Raw genomic sequence first — 20,350 nt, 5'->3', positions numbered from 1 at the left:
TCTCTTAGAGATATCGCTATGGTGATTTCACAGCAGATATATGCTGTAATAATACCACAAGTATTGCTCGATATTTCTGTGTTATATTTCAAAATATGGAAATTACAGTTTCTCACAGTTGTGACAAAGGAACAATTTGCTTTGAGTTAAGGAAGGGTATTTGCTTACACATTTTATACATACATTATAATAGATACTTTTAAAATGGTTGGATATAAATCATATTAATTAGCACATTTAATTAACATTGATCATTGTTTTTTTACATTTACATTTATGCATTTGGCAGACGCTTTTATCCAAAGCGACTTACAGTGCACTTATTACAGTGGTTGGTGCTATTCAGGTTTCAAGACAGTCTTATCTATGAGATAGACAGATAGACAGACAGATAGATAGATAGATGATAGACAAACAGACAGACAAGTAACAGAAAGTAAAGTCTTATATTTACGTATTTAAAAGCAAAAGCCATTGAAAAAACAACAAATACACATAATTGTCCCAGTCTGTTGTTATTGTAGTACGCTGTCACTACAGAGTTTTTATTTTCAACACTTTTATATGTGATTGGTCAATACACACGTCACGGTGTCTATCAACCAATCAGCATTGAATGCGCTGAGAGAGTGATGTTCACGTCATTGAAATAACGTAATTTGACAGACATTCATTCCGACCAACTAATGTACGAGTTTCATGTAAACAAAACCTAATAGCCAATCACATACGAAGAAGATCGGGTCCCTTAAATCCAATTATTCCTGACGTCAACCGCAAAGAGCACCTTTTACAGTAACGGCGTCGGCTTGGTCGGGGGCTCGAAAATCATGGGCACAACAAAAATGCGATAATTTAACTCATGTTAATGCCATAGTTAGTTTTATACGCGGTAGACGAGATGTCTGTGTGTAATACAGAGTAATGAGCGACCGCAGGCTTTTAGGAGGGCGTTAATGTTTGTCCTCGTTTGAAGTTGAAGTCAGGTTAGCCTAGCTAGCATCTCTCTCTCTCTCTCTCTCTCTCTCTCTCTCTCCAGTGGTTGTGGCCTCTCTCACCCCGCTTGACTCATTGCTGAGGAAAATATGGTGTCCTGGATCATATCAAGATCCGTCGTGTGAGTATAATCCTTTTTTTCATTAAAATTGTTAAATTTTTGTGTTTCATTGGTTCTTTATTTTATCTGGTTAGTTTCTAAGCATCCATATACTGGTCAAGTTTGTACCTGTAAGAACAGGATTGCACATTTGGAGGTTGTAAAACTAGATTTATGGTCTGTTCTAGCCGATACCTGCTCTGATTATTTAAGCAGAGTGCTGTATTTATTTATTTTGTAAACTTGATTTGAATTTGTAATTTTTAATCAAGGTAAGTACTAGCATCAGCAAGCCAGTGTTTGTTTATTTATGGGAATTATTTGCCATAACCACTGGACTGCAGTATGTTAATGTATGTTTCTTTTGTGTATTATGTAGTGATTAGTCAGATAGCATGTCGGTGTGATGTGTCTTTTTGTGTTGACGCCCTGTAGAGAGGTTGTTGTTCAGGCCTGCGGGTTAGGTCGAGTTGTCACAGGGTTCTGACTCATCTTTCTGAACTTTTCACATCTTTTATTATTAACTTACACTTAATCTCATTCTGCAGGCCTCAACAGACTTAGAAAATCGTTTTTAAAAACCTGAAGTTCCTCCCAGGGAATCGAAAAAGTAGTCTATGTCTGTCTGCCTAACCTCATCCATTTTTTTAATTTTTTTTTAGATGTCTTATATATAAATAGACCACATTTGCCTTTATGGGTAGGAAAGGTTTTGTATTATTGATGTGTCTGCCCTTGTATGCTCATTTGCAAACAGTAAAGCGAAAGAGTAGTATTGTGCTTTATTTTGTGGTCAAGACGTATTTTGCTTCGTGGACCCCTTAGAATGTGCAGGAGTCAGTGCCAAGCAGTTAAGAAGAGACAGTAAGGGTGTGTTCACACGTGTAGTTCGGTTCTCTTGGTCTGGACCAAAAAAGAAAATGATACATTTAGTCCTGGTTCGCTTAGTGTTCACTCTGGCATTTTTAACACCGAACCTAAAGATATAAAACCAAAGGCGTCAGGAAAAATCACAACCTGATTGGACAGCTTTTATGACGTATTTTTGCGACAGAACTTATATATATATAAAATTTTGTATTGGTGGTATTTTTACCAGCTGGGAACAAATGAAGAGCTAATAAAATGTGTAAAGGAGTCAAAACAGTGCCAGGAATTCCTCCGTTGCACACACAAATGAAAATATGCTGCAAGGACGGCTGACGGGGCTTCCGACGCCTGTACCGAACTGTAATGGGCAACATAGCTCCTATGATGAGAAGAACCAGATATGCTTGAGGTCAGTATTAGGCAAATTACTTCCTGTTTTTGGTCCGTTTAGACGTCTTTGGTCCATGTTGCATTCATATATCAGTCGAACCCCACCAGAGTTCGTCTGGAAGCGAACCGAGACCCACTGTTCAGGCGGTCTCGGTCCTCTTGTTTGGTGCGCACCAAGGTTCGGATGGCAGCGTTCACACTTGCTCAAATGAACCGCACTAACAGAGCAATCGCACCAGAGTTTGTTTTAATCGAACCAAACCTGCCAAGTGTGAACACACCCTAAGTCACAGAAACCAGCAAGTACCTATTAAAATCCACCTTGCTAGTTTAAGGCTATAATTCATCAGCATATATGTTGTAAAGGTTAAAATCAGTGTTGGGTAAGTTACCCTAAAAAAGTAATTAATTACTAGCTACTAATTACATCTTCTACAGTGTAATTAGATTACTGTACTAATTACTCTTTTTGAAAAGTAATTGTATTAATTATTAATAATTACTTTATAAAACCCTGATCAACCTTGCCAGATGAAAAATACAAGGATAGACATTAAACTGTTCTTTTAATTCTTTCAAATAAATCATATAAATTCAAATCAATTATTCATGAATTGGCCAAAGAATTTAAGGGGGCTGCAAATTAGAATTAGAAAACATCTGAACATTTAGATGTTACATTTCTATTTTAAATTCACTATTGTTTTATATAGAATTGTTCTATAGTCTATACAGTATTTAATGCAATTAGATCAGAAGTAACTGTAATTAAATTACTGAGAAATTAAGAGTAATCCCTTTACTTTTTTCAATGAAGAAGTAATTTAATTACCGTAATTAATTACTTAGTAATGCATTACACCCAACACTGGTTAAAATATAGGACAATAACTCTGAGTATGGCAGGATAAAGAGAGAAATTGAGACCACATTGTTAATGTCTGAAATTATGCTTTGAGGTTCTTGCTTTTTGGCTTATCTGCTTCACGGAAGCTTCCGTAGCTGTGTTTTGTTTGCCTGATTTGCCTTCTCTATATTTGAATTTTAAAGCACAGAGTTGTCAAGTAGTACTAGACATCAAAATAGAGGTCTGCATGGGCCTTAAAATGAAGCCCAAACCTTAACCATACCAGAGACCGTGTGACTAGGCCCTACCCGACCTAAATGGTACCGCCAGATTTTAAGCCAGAACCTGAAATTTCTCACTCTCTTTAAATTTCTTCTCCAAGCAAGTATGGTTGCAATAGGCTACCAGAGTAGAATAGAAAAAACATTGGCTTACCGTTTATCAAGCACCAAAACTGTGCTTAGTGCAGAACAATCTGGAATCATGTGTAACAATGTAACAGTCACGTTAAGTCCTCTTTGCAGACAGGCAAACTCCTTCAGAACATCATATCTTTGTGACACCAGCACTAAAAACAAGCTAGATGCAGTGCAACGAATGAAACGGAACTCAGGTGTCTCTACATGCGTTTTTGAAACTTTAACTTCTTTCTTGACAAGATGTCTAAAAATGTTGCGGTCCTGCGCCAGAAGTTAAACAAACAGCGAGACGCGTTGCAACAGTCAAAGACCTCCATCGAGCATGCGTTTACATAGGAAAACAATTGAAAAACAGAGCAGACGTGTGCAAAACACATTTGGTGTGAGCAGCCCCTAACTCGTGCATGTCTGTGAGTGAGAGCGTGTGCGCTGAACAAGTTTGTTAGGCCTGTTTATTTTTTCATTCATTACAAACACAACCCAAAGTCATACTTGGAAAATCTGATCCGAACCCGGCCTGAAACCCTGGTTTCTCTGCATCACAAACATTCCTTAGTCTTTACAATGAATTTGGCAGTATGATATTATGCTGAGCAGATTCATGATAACAATGTGGAGACAATGCAGAAATAGCTGTTGTTTTCCCCTGTTTCACTTATTTCGTTAACCTTTAGTTTGTAAACTAGTCTGGCATCTGAGAACTGTGGTACACAATAGGTTTGTAAAAAAAAAATTCCAATTAGGATCTCTGTATTTGTGCATATGAATTCCTCTCTATTGCTTAACTGTAAACCTCAGGGCTTTTCTTTCTGATTGCATAATATAGTATGTTTATTTGCTTGCTTCAGCTTAACTAATATTTCACTCCAAGTAATTTTACTAAGATAAAATAAACTATTGGCCTATCTCTGTCTACACAGCTGGGGCCAAGGCTTTCTACACTGAAAAAAATACAAATAAAAAACGTTATTCAATTGTAGATTCTTTGGTTCCACACAAAGAAAATGAGTTTCTTTGATTTGAAATTAAAATTGTGGCCTACATCATGGCCAGTGTTCATATATTTGACATATTTCACACTGTGTATTCTGTACTACAGATGGTGGACTAGTGTAGTGTGCTACTGTTTATGAACATTTCAGATAATCTCATGATGATAATCATGGCCTGATTAAGACTCCTTAGATCTATAGTTTTCTTCTAGATGATATAAGTGTTTTTCCTTCAGTGACTCATGTGCTATTTTTCATGTTTTCTAAAGTCATATAAAAGCTGTGTGTGAGGAATGAACCGAATTTGCAAAACTGTTTCCTGAGACACAAAACTTTCTTCCTCCAGGGGGCGCTTGACGGCATAGAAAACCGAATCTTCCAATAATCTGTATTCATATCTCAGGATGTTTTTATATCTAATTGGAGATATTTTTACACTGGATAGTTATTTTTAATCAAAACGGATAATTGCAATGATTTGTTACTTTGGATAGAAACCCCGCCGCAGCAGTATCTATACAATAATTTCTTAAACTCCTCATCCATCCATTAATAATAAACAACAGTTACTGGTTCATCCTGACTAGCACTGACAAATGGAACAGGTGCCAAGTGACAGCGCCGTGTATGTAATGCTTTGGCAGTGGTCTGGACCTCTGGACAATAATTAATGAATGATATTAAAACTTTTGAATAAATATTGAATTAAAGATTCAGCGTGCTGCAGTATATAGTAAACTTGTCAGAAATGAACTGAACTAAGGCAATTAAAAATTGCAGTTGTGTGTTGGTCCATTATAGTTTCAATTTTCATTTTTGAATATGAAAACTTTACTGAGGTCACTCATAGCTGGTAACGGCCAAGATTCCAAAAGAATCAGAAGCAGAATAAAGCAGTGTTACAAACAATAGGCTAAAAATTCCCATTGCTGTTATACAAGATATAAGCCCTTTGGGAACCCCACATGTCCGATGAAATTAGTGGACAGCCTAGTGGAATTAATTGTAACTTCCACATCTAGTAAATTGTCTTTGCAAAATCTGATGGAATATCAAACCATTGAAAAGCTGAATATCTAAACACCCTGACAGGCTTTATTTTTGTGATTTTAAAGGAAAATAGATTCCAGTCCAGAGAGCTGAACCAGATGTGGTTTAGGAGACTCAGTGTTTGGCTCCAAGCAATACCCAGTCCACGCAGTCATCAGAGTAAGAGTTGCCTAGCCGTGTCTTAGCAGGAAACTCAAAGTTGACCTAAACAGGGTGTCTAGGCCCATCTGTAGGTTTTATTTTTTCAGCTGCACACCCTAAAGCGATATCCTGCTTCACGAAAATACTTTCTAGACTACTTGATGCAGGTCCCTTTTCCTTCAGGGGCCCACTGGAGGAAGACCAACTCCTTGTTGTGAAAACAATGAAAGGTTGATGTGCAGCACATTTATTAGTTTTGCATAGGGTCTGTGCAGGTTCTGTTGTGGAAAGGAGAGACCACAGCCAGATAGTGAGAAGAATCAAAGCCTTCAAGCTAAGTGATTGCTAAACCAACAAGTTGATTGTACTTTATGGTTTTATTATACACTGGTAGGGCTGGATGATATGGCTTACCGAAACTCTAAAATCTGCCCCCAGTGGCCACTGCGGTAAGTGTTGTTTTTATATGTCTATTATTATATGGGCTCGTGTGATCTCCATTTTCTGGATGAAATATCCACGGATGGGTGCCAAAAGCGAGTTGTGAAGCGAGTTGTTTTCAGCTGTACCGGCTTTAATACAGTGAAGAGGAATGCATGTTTTTATAAACATACCCCCTAAACCTAACCGTCAGTGGAGGAAAAAAATGTAATGTTAGAGGGAAAAATGCAACCTCCGAATCATACTCGTCAACCCGGGTCTTCCACGCTGCTGGCGCAACACGCTTCCATGGGAAAGTAAATACACTTGAGCCAATGCAAAAATGTCTGAAGTGATATTTACCTTGAATGCTCTTTGTTTTCTTCACAAATCAGTTGTCTCATATTTCATCTTAAGCATGCTCTTCACTGACACATTTGTTGACTTGGATAGTAAGTACACTGCAGGGCAAAATGTGTCCCAAACAAGTCAAGACGAGGTAGAATCTATTATTAAGGGGTGTAACATGAAGCAGAGTTTAGTTGTTTAGGTTGCTGAGCAATGTCGCAACTTGATGCAATTTTTTTTCTTGGAAAGGTATGCAGAAATTTGTGCTAATCCCTGAAAGAAATGAATGAAACAAGTGTTGTGAGATATGTCCCGTCTCTGTGACAGCTCTAGACTCTGTTAAAAGCAAACAAAATTGTGTCTGCGGACAATGACGCTTTCTGCCTGTCAATCATTTTGCGCTTTCTCATAGTTTTGTAGTTGCAGCGAATTATTGAGGCAAAATGCTTTTTTATGCCATGTTGTTCATTACAGTTGTCAGATGAGGGTGCTATTTTACAACTGTTGTTTTTAACCACCGTTTCTGCTCTCAATAAAGCTCATTTTGGTATCTTTGGAATTCGGGGATTTGGAAAGAGGGGCGTGGCTGATCCAACGGCTCAGTCTCGTGGAAATAGAACGTCTGAAATTGCTTACATCACCTTTAATGTAGAATTTAAGAATGTATGCATGTGCGGCTAAATGAATGCGTTTGTCTGCTGTTTCACAATGGCTTCAACTGTTGCACATCAAATTTGAATTTAGAATTTAGAGTTAGATCTATCATTTTATTATAGTTTTAGTGTTTTGAGTTATTTGTTTTTAGCTTAATTGTCTTTCCACTGATGCCAGACACTGTATCATTCATTTGTTATTCTATGAATAATCTTATCTTTTGGTTTGCATCCATCGAGTTCCAAAGATAAATAAATAAACAAAACAAAAGCAATTGAGATGGTGCATTGTTCACTTGTTAAGTATTTATTTTACTGGACTGTCCAAAAATAGCCGTTACCTCATGGTTATTTAATATATTAGTTTATACCGCCCGGTATCATTAACATACCTGCTATCTGAAGAGACTTTAGCCCAGATCCACATTTGTGCTTTGGAAATATGAAATAGCTTTGGCTAATACACTCTCAACAGCTTTTGACATACTGGTAAAAAGAGGATGACTGGTTGTATTGTTTTTCCTCTTGCATATTTCATTGTTCATAGAGCTAGATATGTTTCTGAAGTCTGTTCTTGGAAGTGTATTTGATTTCCATATAAACAGAGTGGAGAATGAGTCAGCAGTAACCTACACAACCGTGATATCTAACAATCGGCAGGGCTGTTTGTATGTCTGTGATAAGTCTGGATGCGAGAAGGCCTAGGCTAATACCGCACTGGCATTAGGCTAGTAATTTAGTTGAAAGACAGTTCATTTAATTTTTGTTTTAATCTTAAGTCATTTGTTTTAAACTCACAAATTTCATGTATGTGGACTCCTTATCAACAGGTTCTGTCTTTGTATACAAATCATGACTAACACCGTGTCCTAACTAGGGATGGGCATTTTTGAGTAATTTTGTAGTTGAGTACTCTAACCCACAAAAAGCAAGTAATCAATTACTTGTTAATTAAAATGTTAAAGGTTAAAATAACAAGTACTAAACAACAAAAAACAAAATGTTACCAAGAAAGGATTCAAAATAATGCTTTTCTTTTTGAAAAAAAGAATAAATAAAAATGAAATGAACAATATGCATTAAAAAAAAAATGGAAAAAGATTTAAAAATGACATCTAAAACTTTTGGACTCACCTGGAACTTCTATAGAAATCAGTACTGAAGGCATTAGGGTAATGCACATATATAAACGCTAAGTCTACATAAAGGTTATCACATTTTTATAATTTCACATGTTATTATTCAGAAAAACAAGTGGTGAATGTGATCGATTTTCAGAGATTTAATGCACATACACACATACTGGTGCAGTATGATAAGCTTCCGAGTTTCTTGCATCTCTCTGCTCTTCAGGTTACTACATTTATCTAAATAAGTGCGCACAACTGTTTTCATCATGGCTGGCTGAATTGTGTATTTTCATATTTAAAAAACAAACAAACATAATGTTGGCTTAACTGGAGACGCCAAAACCACTGCGTTGAAAATAGTTTTGAAGACCCTGCGTTCTGTTCCATTCAGCTATGCTCTCTCTAGCAGTTTGAAATGAAGAACTCGCCTGGTGTGTGTGCTTCTCCAGAGTGTTGAGTGCTGTCTCTGCCCTGGACAGAAAGTCACTGTGCATTGTGTTTGAGTTTTTGCTGTGAAGATTCAAACCACAAGGTACCGCTGAAAATCATGACAATCTATCTCTTAGAAATAAGAGATATACACGTTTGTGTATAGTTAGCACTGAATTTTGAATTTAGTGAAAAGTCACGTCACGCATGAACATTTTCAATCATTGTTTTCGTGATCGATCATTGCTGTCACTTCTGAGTACTCGTGCCCATCCATAATACCAAAACAGTATAATTCAATAAGAATCAAAATATTACAAGTATTTAGGGATGCACCGACCCTGTACCTGGATCGGAATCGTCTCCGATACTGACGTTGTTAACTGGATCGGATATCAGTCCCATGAGCCCGATCCAAAACCGAAACTGTGTGTTATTCATGGTTGTTGCTGTCAAGCTACAAATATATAAATATACATAATGTAAAAGAGTTTTTCGATGTAAGCCTAGATGTGAAAATCTCTTGTGCTTGTGCCTGGTTGGATAGTGCGTGGCATCCTTACGCGATGCAATAAAGCGATAAAGCAATCTCTAGCATGTAAATTTGAGTTTAAATAATCAGCCACAAGCGACAGCATGTTTTGTTGGTCGCTTGATTTCTGTTTCTGTTGCTTTATGCTGGGTAGCCCCACCCACAATAAAATATCATTGGTTTAAAATCCTGTTCCACGTAGTACTGATAAAAAAAGCACTATTACGTGTTCACGACTTTCTAAAATACGTCAGTCAGAAGAGAGAAAGATGACAAATTAACTGTCTCTCCATTAGCAGCTGAATTTGAAACCCCATTGCAGCAGTGGTGACATTTTATTTTTTAATGAATGCCTGGGTAATACAACACAATGAATAATGTTATAAATTTACATTAAATAATAAAAAAAAAGTTTGCTAGATTTTTGCATCATCGAAACACATCACAGTTTGTGAAAAGGTTTCATTGTGGGAAAACCCTTTTGTCCAGTGACTACAGTCAGTCTGTGGCTCCTCGTAAAATGCTGAGCAATGTAGTAGGTGAAAGTGAATTTCCTCATTTGACACTGATTAAAACAATCAGTCAATGAATGCAAAATACTAGTGATTAGACCATGTGAATGCAAGGAACAGATCTTTAAATCACAGTGCTTCAGGGAGGTGGGGGGGTATGAGAGATGTGTGGAGCCGAACACCATTGTTACAGCCTGGTGCCTCTGCTGTTTCTATGGCAACAGGAAAATAAACCGCTGCCAAGGTGGATCCTTGGATGAGGACCATGCAGCAGAAGTTTGTAAACGTGTGTAGAGCACATCCATTACACAAATATTCAAATACTTGTGCAGTAAAGTGTTTCCTCGCTGGCCTTTTCCTATTTGTGTGTGATTGCTAATGCAAATGTTGCTATTATTATTGCCTCTTCTTCGGGTGAGGGATTTTTTTTTCTTTTTTTTTTACTTCAATATAAATGCTTTATTTTTGTAATTATTTTTTTTTTATTAAATCATACAATAACAATGAAATGCAAAACATATATACATATACATATACATAAATAAATACACACACATAATAATCATACTAACTATATTACTCTCCACACCCCACCCAAGAGCCCTCCAAAAACTCCAAATACCTGCCTCATTTCTGTATAAACATATCCAAGCCACCCCGTCTTTCCGATGACACCTCCTCATAAGCTGCCACCCTCCCCACCTCCATGCACCACTTTGGATATGGGGCGCACTAGCTGACCTCCAACCCCTCAAAATAACCTGCCTGGCGATCATCACACAGGTCAGAACCCAGTTCTCTATATGGCCATCCCCCACATCGATGACCGCCCCATCGCCCAGAACACAAAGTCTGGGGCAAAACGAAACCCGAGTGCCAACCACGTCGCACACAAAATTCTGAACCTTCGACCAAAATCTATGCAAAATTTTGAATTGTATAAGACGCACCCTTGCATCTCTAGATGCAGACTTAACGTTTTTAAGAATCTTAGCCCACACTCCTTCCTCCAATGCCAAGTTGAAATCTTTCTCCCAAACTCTCTTGAGAGAAGTTAAGGCTCCGTCCCCCAGACTCTGAATTAACAGGGAGTAATACACTGATGCCTCATGACCTTTTCCAAAAGCCGCAATCACCTTTCCCAAAGCATCTGCCTCCTTAGGGGGGTGTGTGCTACTCCCAAAAATAGTACAAATCAGGTGGCACAGTTGTAAATACCTATAAAACTGAGGTCTGGGGATCCCAAAATGTTGGACCAAGTTTTCAAACGATCTCAACACTCCACTTTCATATAGGTCACCGAGTGTAGCAACCCCCCTCACAATAAACTCTAGCCAGCAGAAAGGGGACTTGCCAATACACAATCTTGGGTTCTGCCATATGCTCGAGGCAACATTTAAATAAGTGTCCAATTTAAACAATCTTGACGGGTGTAAATGCGAAATAACGGGGTGTAACTTAACTTTTCCGATTAGTTTGATAGAGATGTTTTGTAATGGCGAAATAGGGGCAAGAACTGCCTGTTCAATAACAAACCAGGGAGGGGCTCTCTCAGGTAGAAGTGACCAATGAGCCAAATGTCTGAGACTGAACGCATAGTAATAAAACAAAATCTTGGGTAGTCCTAGCCCACCTTTGTCTATCAGCCTATGTAACTTATTAAAATGCAATCTGGGACGTTTACCATTCCAAATGAAGGACTGTGCTTTGCTATCAAATTGCTTTAAATAAGAGAGGGGGACATCTACAGGGAGAGATTGTAGCAGGTAGTTACATTTTGGAATACAATTCATTTTAATAACATTAACCTTCCCAATCATCGATAAATGTAATGAAGCCCACCTGCCCACATCGCTCAAACCTTTTTATCAAGGGGTCAAAATTAACACTAACTAAATCAGACAAATTTACTAGGAATAAAATCCCCAAATACTTAATGCCCTGTTTGGGCTACTGGAAGGTGCCCGGCTGGAAAGCCGTTACTGGACAGTACACTGTCAGAGCCAAAGCTTCGGATTTAGACCAATTGACTTTGTATGCTGAGAACTTGGGAAAGGAATTAATAATTCTGTGGAGGTAAGGCATAGATCCAGTAGGTTCAGAGACAAATAATAAAATATCATCTGCGTAAAGCAGAAGCTTATGCGCCACACCTCCCTCAATCACCCCTGGAAAAATCATCCTCCTTTCTTATCGCGGCAACTAATGGTTCCAGGGCAAGACAGAACAATAATGGGGAAAGAGGGCAACCCTGCCGAGTGCCCCATCCAGAGTAAAATAATCTGAAATTAATCCATTTGTTTGTACCGCTGCTACAGGGTGTCTTATAAAGTAACTTAATCCAACCAGTAAATGTACTCCCGAACCCGTACATTCCCATAATCTTAAAAAGATAATCCCATTCTACCATATCAAACGCCTTTTCGTCGTCAAGTGAGATGGCAGCCACTGGAGACTGATCATTCGCTACTGACCACATGATATTGATGAGACACCTGATATTATCAGAAGAGTTTTGGCCCTGAATAAACCCCACCTGATCTATATGTATTAGAGATGTCATAACCTTACTTAATTGGTTAACCAAAATTTTTGACAAAATTTGTACATCTAGTTGGATCAGGGAGATTGGACGGTAACTTTTACACTTGCTTGGATCTTTGTCCTTTTTAAGAATCAGACTGATCCGGGCTTGTGTCATGGTTGGAGGAAGCTTTCCATTCTTTAATGATTCCGTATAAACTTCTAACAAAAGTGGAACCAGCTCTGTAGCATAGGATCTAAAAAATTCTGTGGCAAAACCATCTGGCCCTGGAGCCTTTCCTGTTGGTAGGGACTTTATTACCTCGTCAAACTCCTCCAAGTTTATCTCAGAATTAACAGCGTTTTTTTGCTCAGTCTTCAGTTTAGGAAGATCTAATGGTTCCACAAAATTTCTCATATCTTCATCAGTAGACGAAGACGTGGAACTATAAAGATCAAGATAGAATTCTTTAAAGGCATTGTTAATATCAATGGCTGAGGTAAAAAATTCACCACCAGCAGATTTCACTGAGGGAATGATAGAAAGAGATTCTCTCTGCTTTTTATATCTAGCCAAAAGCTTCCCTGCTTTGTCACCCGACTCAAAGTGTGACTGTCTTGCCCTGATTAACCAAAACTCCACTTTCTGCGACAAAATAGTGTTATATCTATATTTCAATCGGGTCAATTCTCTGAGGCCATCAGATGACATACAGCGCTTCAGTTCTGCCTCTGCACTTTTAATATTTCCTTCCAACTCCACGAGTTCTCGTGCTTTGGATTTTTTGATGAATGAGGCATACTGTATGATCCGACAAAGCCACGCCCACAGATGATACCGAGGACCAGTTGGTCTCCATATCAATATTGATTTCAGTCTTTAACATTTGTTGGAAATCAGGATTTTGCAAAAGGGACACATTAAGGTGCCAATTATATGATTTCTTTTTCTCTATATGTGGCAACACCTCTAAACTCACCAGGGCATGATCCGAGACTAAAATGTTACCAATTGAGCAATCAACAACAGATGAAATGAGGGATTTGGATGTAAAAAAAAAAATCTATTCTAGAATAAATCTTGTGGACTGATGAAAAAAATGTATAGTCTCTACCAGATGAGTTCAAAAGTCTCCAAATATCTGTAAGACCAAGATTTGTACACATCCTGTGAAGCGTCAATGTTGCTCTAGGGGGCTTACACACTTTTGCTTCACTATGATCAAGGACTGAGTCCATCAAAAGATTAAAGTCTCCTCCCAAAATTATATCATGAGGGGTGCCAGTGGCTTGCAACATCCCTTCAAGATCTATAAAAAAATCCCTGATCATCAGCGTTAGGTGCGTAAATATTAGCCAAAATCAGACTTTGCCCCTGAATTTCTGCTAAAACAATAATGACTCTTCCTAATTTATCATTAAACTGTTTGAGACATTTGAATTGTAAATATTTATTTACCAATATAATGACTCCTTTGCTCTTACTTGAGTCAACACTAAAGAAAACATGTCCACCCCATATCTTTCCAAATTTTTCAGCTTGAAGAAACACTATATCATATTTCTTACGTTTAATAAAAGAAATAACTTTTTATGGGGTGCCCCAACCCATTCATGTTCCATGTGGAGAGAGATAGTACACTCATATTAACATTTGACATTTTGATATAATAGAAAAAGAAATTGTGTGCCAAAGACAAAATTATGAAGACCACATTTCAACATTAATGCAACAATAAAACCCCGAACTTCCCCCTGAACAAAATAAACAGAAAAAAGAAAAATGTGCACATTAACCCCGAGCACAACAGCGCCAACCGGCGTCAATCCCTTTAAACTCAAAGAGTCCATGTACGCCTACGAGAGCCCCTGCGACAATTTTGCCATCGGATTGCTCAATTTTGCCTCACAAATTTGTAAGGCAAAATTACATAACATCAGATATTTTGTAAAACAAACCCCAGCCAATAGGCAGAATAAACACAAAGAACGTGTAGACTCATTCACAGAACTGTCTCGAAGATGTGTTCCTTCACAAAACAAATTCCAGCCGATATAAAGCCGTTCAGTTTCCTCGGTCAGACAAAAAAATCTAAAGTGAGCCAGCTGATGAGTGCAGCAGATGACATAATCATTCCAATGTCCCACGAAAATACTCCACAAATCATACTCCAGCCAACAGGAGGCATAAGCACAAGGAACTGACAGATTCATCCATAACTGTCCCGAAGTAGTGTTATTTAACAAAACAAGCTCCAACCGCTAGGCGGGACCAGCACAAAGGAAACGAAACACGCATCCCGGTTCCTCGGATGGTCAAGAGTCAATTTTCTCGGAGGCCGCATAAAAGTATATCCCATGATTTATATAGTCCGCCAACTTTATAAAAGACATCCTTTGTGTGGTTATGTAGATATTTTGCAGTCATCCGTAGTGTCTATTCTCAATCTGCCTGGGAATTTCATTGTAAAAGTGATCTTCCGTCAATGCAAAAGTTTCTTTAAGGAAAAGTGTTAATCCACAAAACAAAACAAACTCCAACCACTCGGTGGAGCCAACGCAAAAAGAAAAAAAATGGTGCCCAGCTTCCTCCGAAAGCCAGAGTATGTACAGTGAGTCAATCCACTCACAAGAAAAACACCCAATGGTTGCTCACCCATTGTTTCAATAAAAGACATTGCCTGATTGGGACATGTAAATACTTTGCTGCCATCCTTTGTGTTTATTCTCAGTCTGGCCGGAAACATCAGAGCAATCTTCCGCTGATGTAAGAGTTTCTTGCATTCCTTAAACCGATTGCTTTTCTCTCTTGTCGAGTTCGCAAAGTCCGGGAACAAGAAAATATTGTAATTCTGCCAAGAAAGCTTTCCTTTGCTCCTCGCCTGGTGCAACACGAGATCTTTATTGGATGATCTAAAAAATTTGCCCAGAATCAATTGGGGGCTTTCTCCCTCAGCAGATCTGTGAGCTGGGTCTCTGTGAGCTCACTCAATTTCTAGCTTGTGGCCTGTTATGTCGAGCAGACTCGGGAAAAGCTTGTCTAGGAATTTCACCATATCTCTGCCCTCCTCATGCTCAGGAATTCCAACAATTCGAATGTTATTCCTGCACTTCTATTCTCAAGATCTTCAAGCTTTTCAAGAACACGTTCCAAATCAACTTTGGTCGCGGGTGGATTAGCGGCTAATTCCCTCTCTGATGCCTCCAAATAATCGATTAGTTTTTCAACATCTGTCACTCTTATGACTAGCTCAGAGAATTTTTTTTTCCATCGCCGTAATCGATCGACGTATTACAGCGAGATTCTGCAAGTACCTTCGTCAACTTCACCGACATGTTGGACAGTTGACGCTGGATTCCTTCTCCCGCCGCGCCATCCAAATCGAGTCCCCGGTCCACAGGCCTGTCTGGGCTTTCATCTTGAACCTGTAAGTGTCTTTTAATGTCTCCAGAGCCTGAGGATTTTGACTTCTTTGCCATGTTTACCTCAAACAGTAAATGTGTAACTGTATCGAATTTCACCGGATTATATCATGAAAATAATAAAAAAAATTAGCAAAGTGCGCAGAGCTGTCTCTCACACATCTGCCCTTCACATGGCGTCACGTGGCTCCTCCCGGGTGAGGGATTTGAATAAACCTCTGACCTGAAGTATTAAACGGTGTCATCTGTACTGTATGTGCTACTGACATGAATATCTCAAATCAGAATCAGCTTTATTGCCAAGTATGCTTACACATACAAGGAATTTGTCTTGGTGACAGGATCTTCCAGTGTACAACAAGACAAAAACAATACAAAAACAGCAGCAAGACATAGTTTATAATTTAGAATTAATAACTAATTATACACATACGTACAGACAGACACATACATACACACATACACATGGGTAGTGCAAATCTAATACAAATTTTTATGTGCAGAGAAAATACAAATCTGTTATGTCAGGGCAAATGTTTTTTTTGTTTTTGTTTTTTCAGAGGAATGAAATGGCAGAAGAGGTTGGATGTGTTGGATAAATATAAGACAAACTAAACTGTGTATTGCACATAGTTATTGCTCAGTGGGGCAATTTAACTGTTCATGAGATGGATAGCCTGAGGGAAAAAACTGTTCTTGTGCTTGACGGTTCTGGTGCTCAAAGCTCTGAAGAGTCGGCCAGAAGGCAAAAGTTCAAGGTAGTGGGCAGGGTGAGTGAGGTCCAGAGTGATCTTTCCAGCCTTTTTCCTCACTCTGGAAGTGTATAGTTCTTGAAGGGGGGGTAGGGGGCAACCAATAATCCTCTCAGCAGTCCGAACTGTCCTTTGTAGTCTGATTTCGTAGCTGAACCAAACCAGACAGTTATTGAAGTGCTGAGGAGAGACTCAATGACTGCTGAGTAAAACTGTATCAGCAGCGCCTGTGGCATGTTGAATTTCCTCAGCTGGCGAAGGAAGTACAACCTCTGCTGGGCCTTTTTCACAATGGAGTCAATGTGGGTCTCCCACTTCAGGTCCTGTGAGATGGTAGTGCCCAGGAACCTGAATGACTCCACTGCTGCCTCAGTGCTGTTTAGAATGGTGAGGGAGGTCAGTGTTGGGGTGTTTCTCCTGAAGTCCACAATGATCTCCACCGTTTTGAGTGTGTTCAGCTCAAGGTTGTTTTGACTGCACCAGACAGCCAGCTGTTCAACCTCCCTTCTGTATGCAGTCTCATCGTCATCTCGGATGAGGCAGTGGTGTCGTCTGCAAACTTCAGGAGCTTGACAGAGGGGTCCTTGGTGATGCAGTCATTGGTGTAGAGGGAGAAGAGTAGTGGGGAGATCACACATCCTTGGGGGGCACCAGTGCTGATTGTACAGGTGCTAGAAGTGAGTTTCCCTGTCTCACAAGCTGCTGCCTGTCCATCAGAAAGCTGGTAATCCACTGACAGATAGACATGGGACCAGAGAGTTGGTGTAATTTATTCTGGAGTATAGCTGGGATGATGGTGTTGAAAGCCGAACTGAGGTCCACAAAAAGGATCCTTGCATATGTCCCTGGTCTGTCCAGATGTTGCAGGATATAATGCAATCCTATGTTGACTGCATCATCCACAGACCTGTTTGCTCGATAAGCAAATTGAAGGGAATCTAGAAAGGGTCCAGTGATGTTCTTCAGGTGGGCCAACACCAGTTTCTCAAATGATTTCATGACCACAGACGTCAGGGCGACAGGTCTGTAGTCATTAAGTCCTGTGATTTTTGGTTTCTTTGGGACAGGAAATGACTTGCACCTTGTCCTAACAAGAGGCTAGGGCTGTGAATTGATACAGATTTCCTGATTTGATTCAGTACTGATTCAAACAATTCGATTTTGATACAGTTTGATTCAATTCTGATTAATTTGGGTATATTTCACTTATAATGTCCATACTGCCTGTATATGAAAGAAATGATCTCTCAGCTAATGCCATAAATTATACAGAGAAATTTCAAATTTTAAAAATTTATTTTAAACTATTAATTTTAAAAATTAACAACAGGGCCCAAACTGTGCAGTTCAATTGCTGTTTATTTAAAGGAATAGTTCACCCTTATACTTCTTTTACTCACCCTCATGCCATCTCAGATGTGCATGAATTTCTTCTGCAGAACTCAAACAAAGATTTTTAGAAGAATATTACAGCTCTGTAGGTCCTCACAATGCAAGTGAATGGGTACCAAAATTTTGAAGGTACAAAAATCACACAAAGGCTGCATAAAAGTATTCCACACGACTCTAGTGGTTAAATATGTGTCTTCTAAAGTGATATGATAGGTGTGGGTGAGAAACAGATAAATATTTGAGTCCTTTCTTACTATAAATTCTCCTCCCTGCCCATTCGGTGGCGAAATGCATGAAGAAATGATTTTTTTTGTTTTTGTCTTATCAACCGTTATAACAAATGATAGGACATTCTGTCCATTGGGCAGCCCCGTCCGCTGTGAACTCTCATTGGTCTTAAATAACATAACAGTATATTAAAGCTGGGGTCTTACTATAGTTGATTCAAAACAACTTGAATTTGGCCAAAGGTGTTTTGCGGATTTGTCGTTCACTTCATTTGGTGATCTGTCACATACACAGATTCTGTCACATGGAGCTTTCTGAAATAAAAACAGGAGTACAGCGTGAACCCTAAGAAAACTATGAATGTTCAATTTTTTTTCCAATTTACGTGTAATTCTTTTCCAAATTCTGTGTTTTCTGTTTTATTTTTTCTGAATTTTGTGTTTTACAGTTTAATTAAATTTTATCATCTAAAGGCTGTCTAATCAAATTAATTCATAACATTTTAGGGCTAAATTAAATATATAAGAGCAATTAAAATGCCTTCAGGACTCCCTATAGTGCAATAATGTAAATAAATATCTCATGTACATGTATAAATTCACTCATATTTAATTCAATAATTGTTCATATCCCTACCTTGCACATTTATTACCACTTGCACATGTACATACGCCATTCTTTGTTATATGTCCTATTTTTTGTACGTCTGTTTATGTCTCACTGTAATGTTCTGTGTGCACTTTTTTCTCCTATCACCAAAACAAAATTCCTTGTGTACGTGAGCACACTTGGCAATAAAGCTCATTCTGATTCTGAAATAATAAATTCAACATACCATTACGTTTTATCAAATGAATTGCTTCTTTACAGATCATCAATGGATTTTTTTATTTTTAAATACAGTACGGCACAACATAGCATCACAATACTGATACATTGAAAACTTTTATTCAGTACAACAGCACTCTTGCTTATGAGATATTGTTTAAATATAATCTAATGATTAATATATCAATAATAATAATAATAATAATAATAAAAGAATACTATTACTAATAATTAGGGTCTGTAGGTCTTCAGTAAGGTTGCAGGTGTTTACATGGAACAGCTCTCATTAGCTAGTCCCACTGCTAATCGAAAGTCTCAGTTAGCAGTAGGGATTCTGCATTTATGTACTTGTACTTGTAAAAATGCTCTGATACCATCTGACGTATGAATGTCATTCCGTAAACATTCAGCGCACAAATTAAAATCACTTTTTCTCCTAGCAAGGTTCCCACAGATCCTTAAAGTCTTAAAATGGGGGGCCTGGGTTGCTCAGCAAGTAAAGACTCTGAGTCAAAAGTTTGAATCCAGGGGGTGCTGAGTTACTCCAGTCAGGCTTCCTCAGCAACCAATTGGCCCTGTTGCTAGGGTGGGTAAGGTCACGCTGGGTTAACCTCCTCGTGGTCGCTATATTGTGGTTCTCGCACTCGGTGGGGCACGTGGTGAGTTGTGCGTGGATGCCGCAAAGAATAGCATGAGCCTTCACACATGCTACGTCTCCGCGGCAACACGCTCAACAAGCCACATCATAAGATGTGCAGATTGATGATCACAGATGCGGAGACAACTGAGATTCGTCCTCCACCACCTGGATTGAGGCGAGTCACTACGCCACCTCGAGGACTTAGAGCATATTGGGAATTTGGCATTCCAAATTGGGGAGAAAAGGGGAGAATTTAAGTTCATAAAAAGCCTTAAATATCTTAAATCAGGGGTCGGCAACCTATGGCACGCGTGCCAGCAATGGCACGCAGAGGGGTAATCACTGGTGTGCCAGCAACGGCGAGAGAGGAGTAGACTATTTTATTTATTCCGCACCTGCATTCCAATCTACGTCTTGATGCAATCCTTCATGATCACACAGCGTGTTTTCATGAGCTGAATGGGAGGCTAAACAAAAAGTTAAAATGTGACGAGACTGCAGTATACCCAACAGACTCATGCAGCGCGTGCAAGCCATTTGTGGATCAAGAGCCGACTGTCAGTTTATCGCGCGAGTAAACGCTTTGCTTCGGTCAGTCTGCGCGGATGACAGCCTACAATCCGTTTCATTTGTTTCTTTTTGCTTTCAGAACAACATGTGATATAATAAGTAAAACACCACTATTAATCCTTGAGATTTCCAACCCAGCATACAGGTACACCCTCCTTAAACCAT

The 20,350-nt window shown here is 38.9% G+C and overlaps 1 protein-coding gene across 2 annotated transcripts in view; it reads left to right on the top strand.

The window, feature by feature from the left end:
• Positions 1-781: 781 nt before the first annotated feature.
• The window catches only part of LOC127422923 (receptor expression-enhancing protein 3-like), a 75,138-nt gene continuing 55,569 nt past the window's right edge, over positions 782-20,350 (top strand). The window contains exons 1-2 of one of the 2 annotated variants that reach the window (XM_051666778.1): positions 5,748-5,823; positions 6,200-6,254. In XM_051666778.1, coding sequence (XP_051522738.1) covers positions 5,763-5,823; positions 6,200-6,254 — 116 coding nt within the window. In that variant the 5' untranslated portion in view covers positions 5,748-5,762. Of the gene's footprint in view, positions 1,118-5,747; positions 5,824-6,199; positions 6,255-20,350 lie in introns of those variants that run through there. The other variant, XM_051666779.1, reaches the window with a different exon arrangement.

Source organism: Myxocyprinus asiaticus, chromosome 32 (genome assembly GCF_019703515.2).
Source record: "Myxocyprinus asiaticus isolate MX2 ecotype Aquarium Trade chromosome 32, UBuf_Myxa_2, whole genome shotgun sequence".
In the NCBI taxonomy this organism is placed as follows: Eukaryota; Metazoa; Chordata; class Actinopteri; order Cypriniformes; family Catostomidae; genus Myxocyprinus; species Myxocyprinus asiaticus.
Note: the sequence above shows the minus strand (reverse complement) of the source record. Positions and strands in the feature narration are given on the sequence as shown.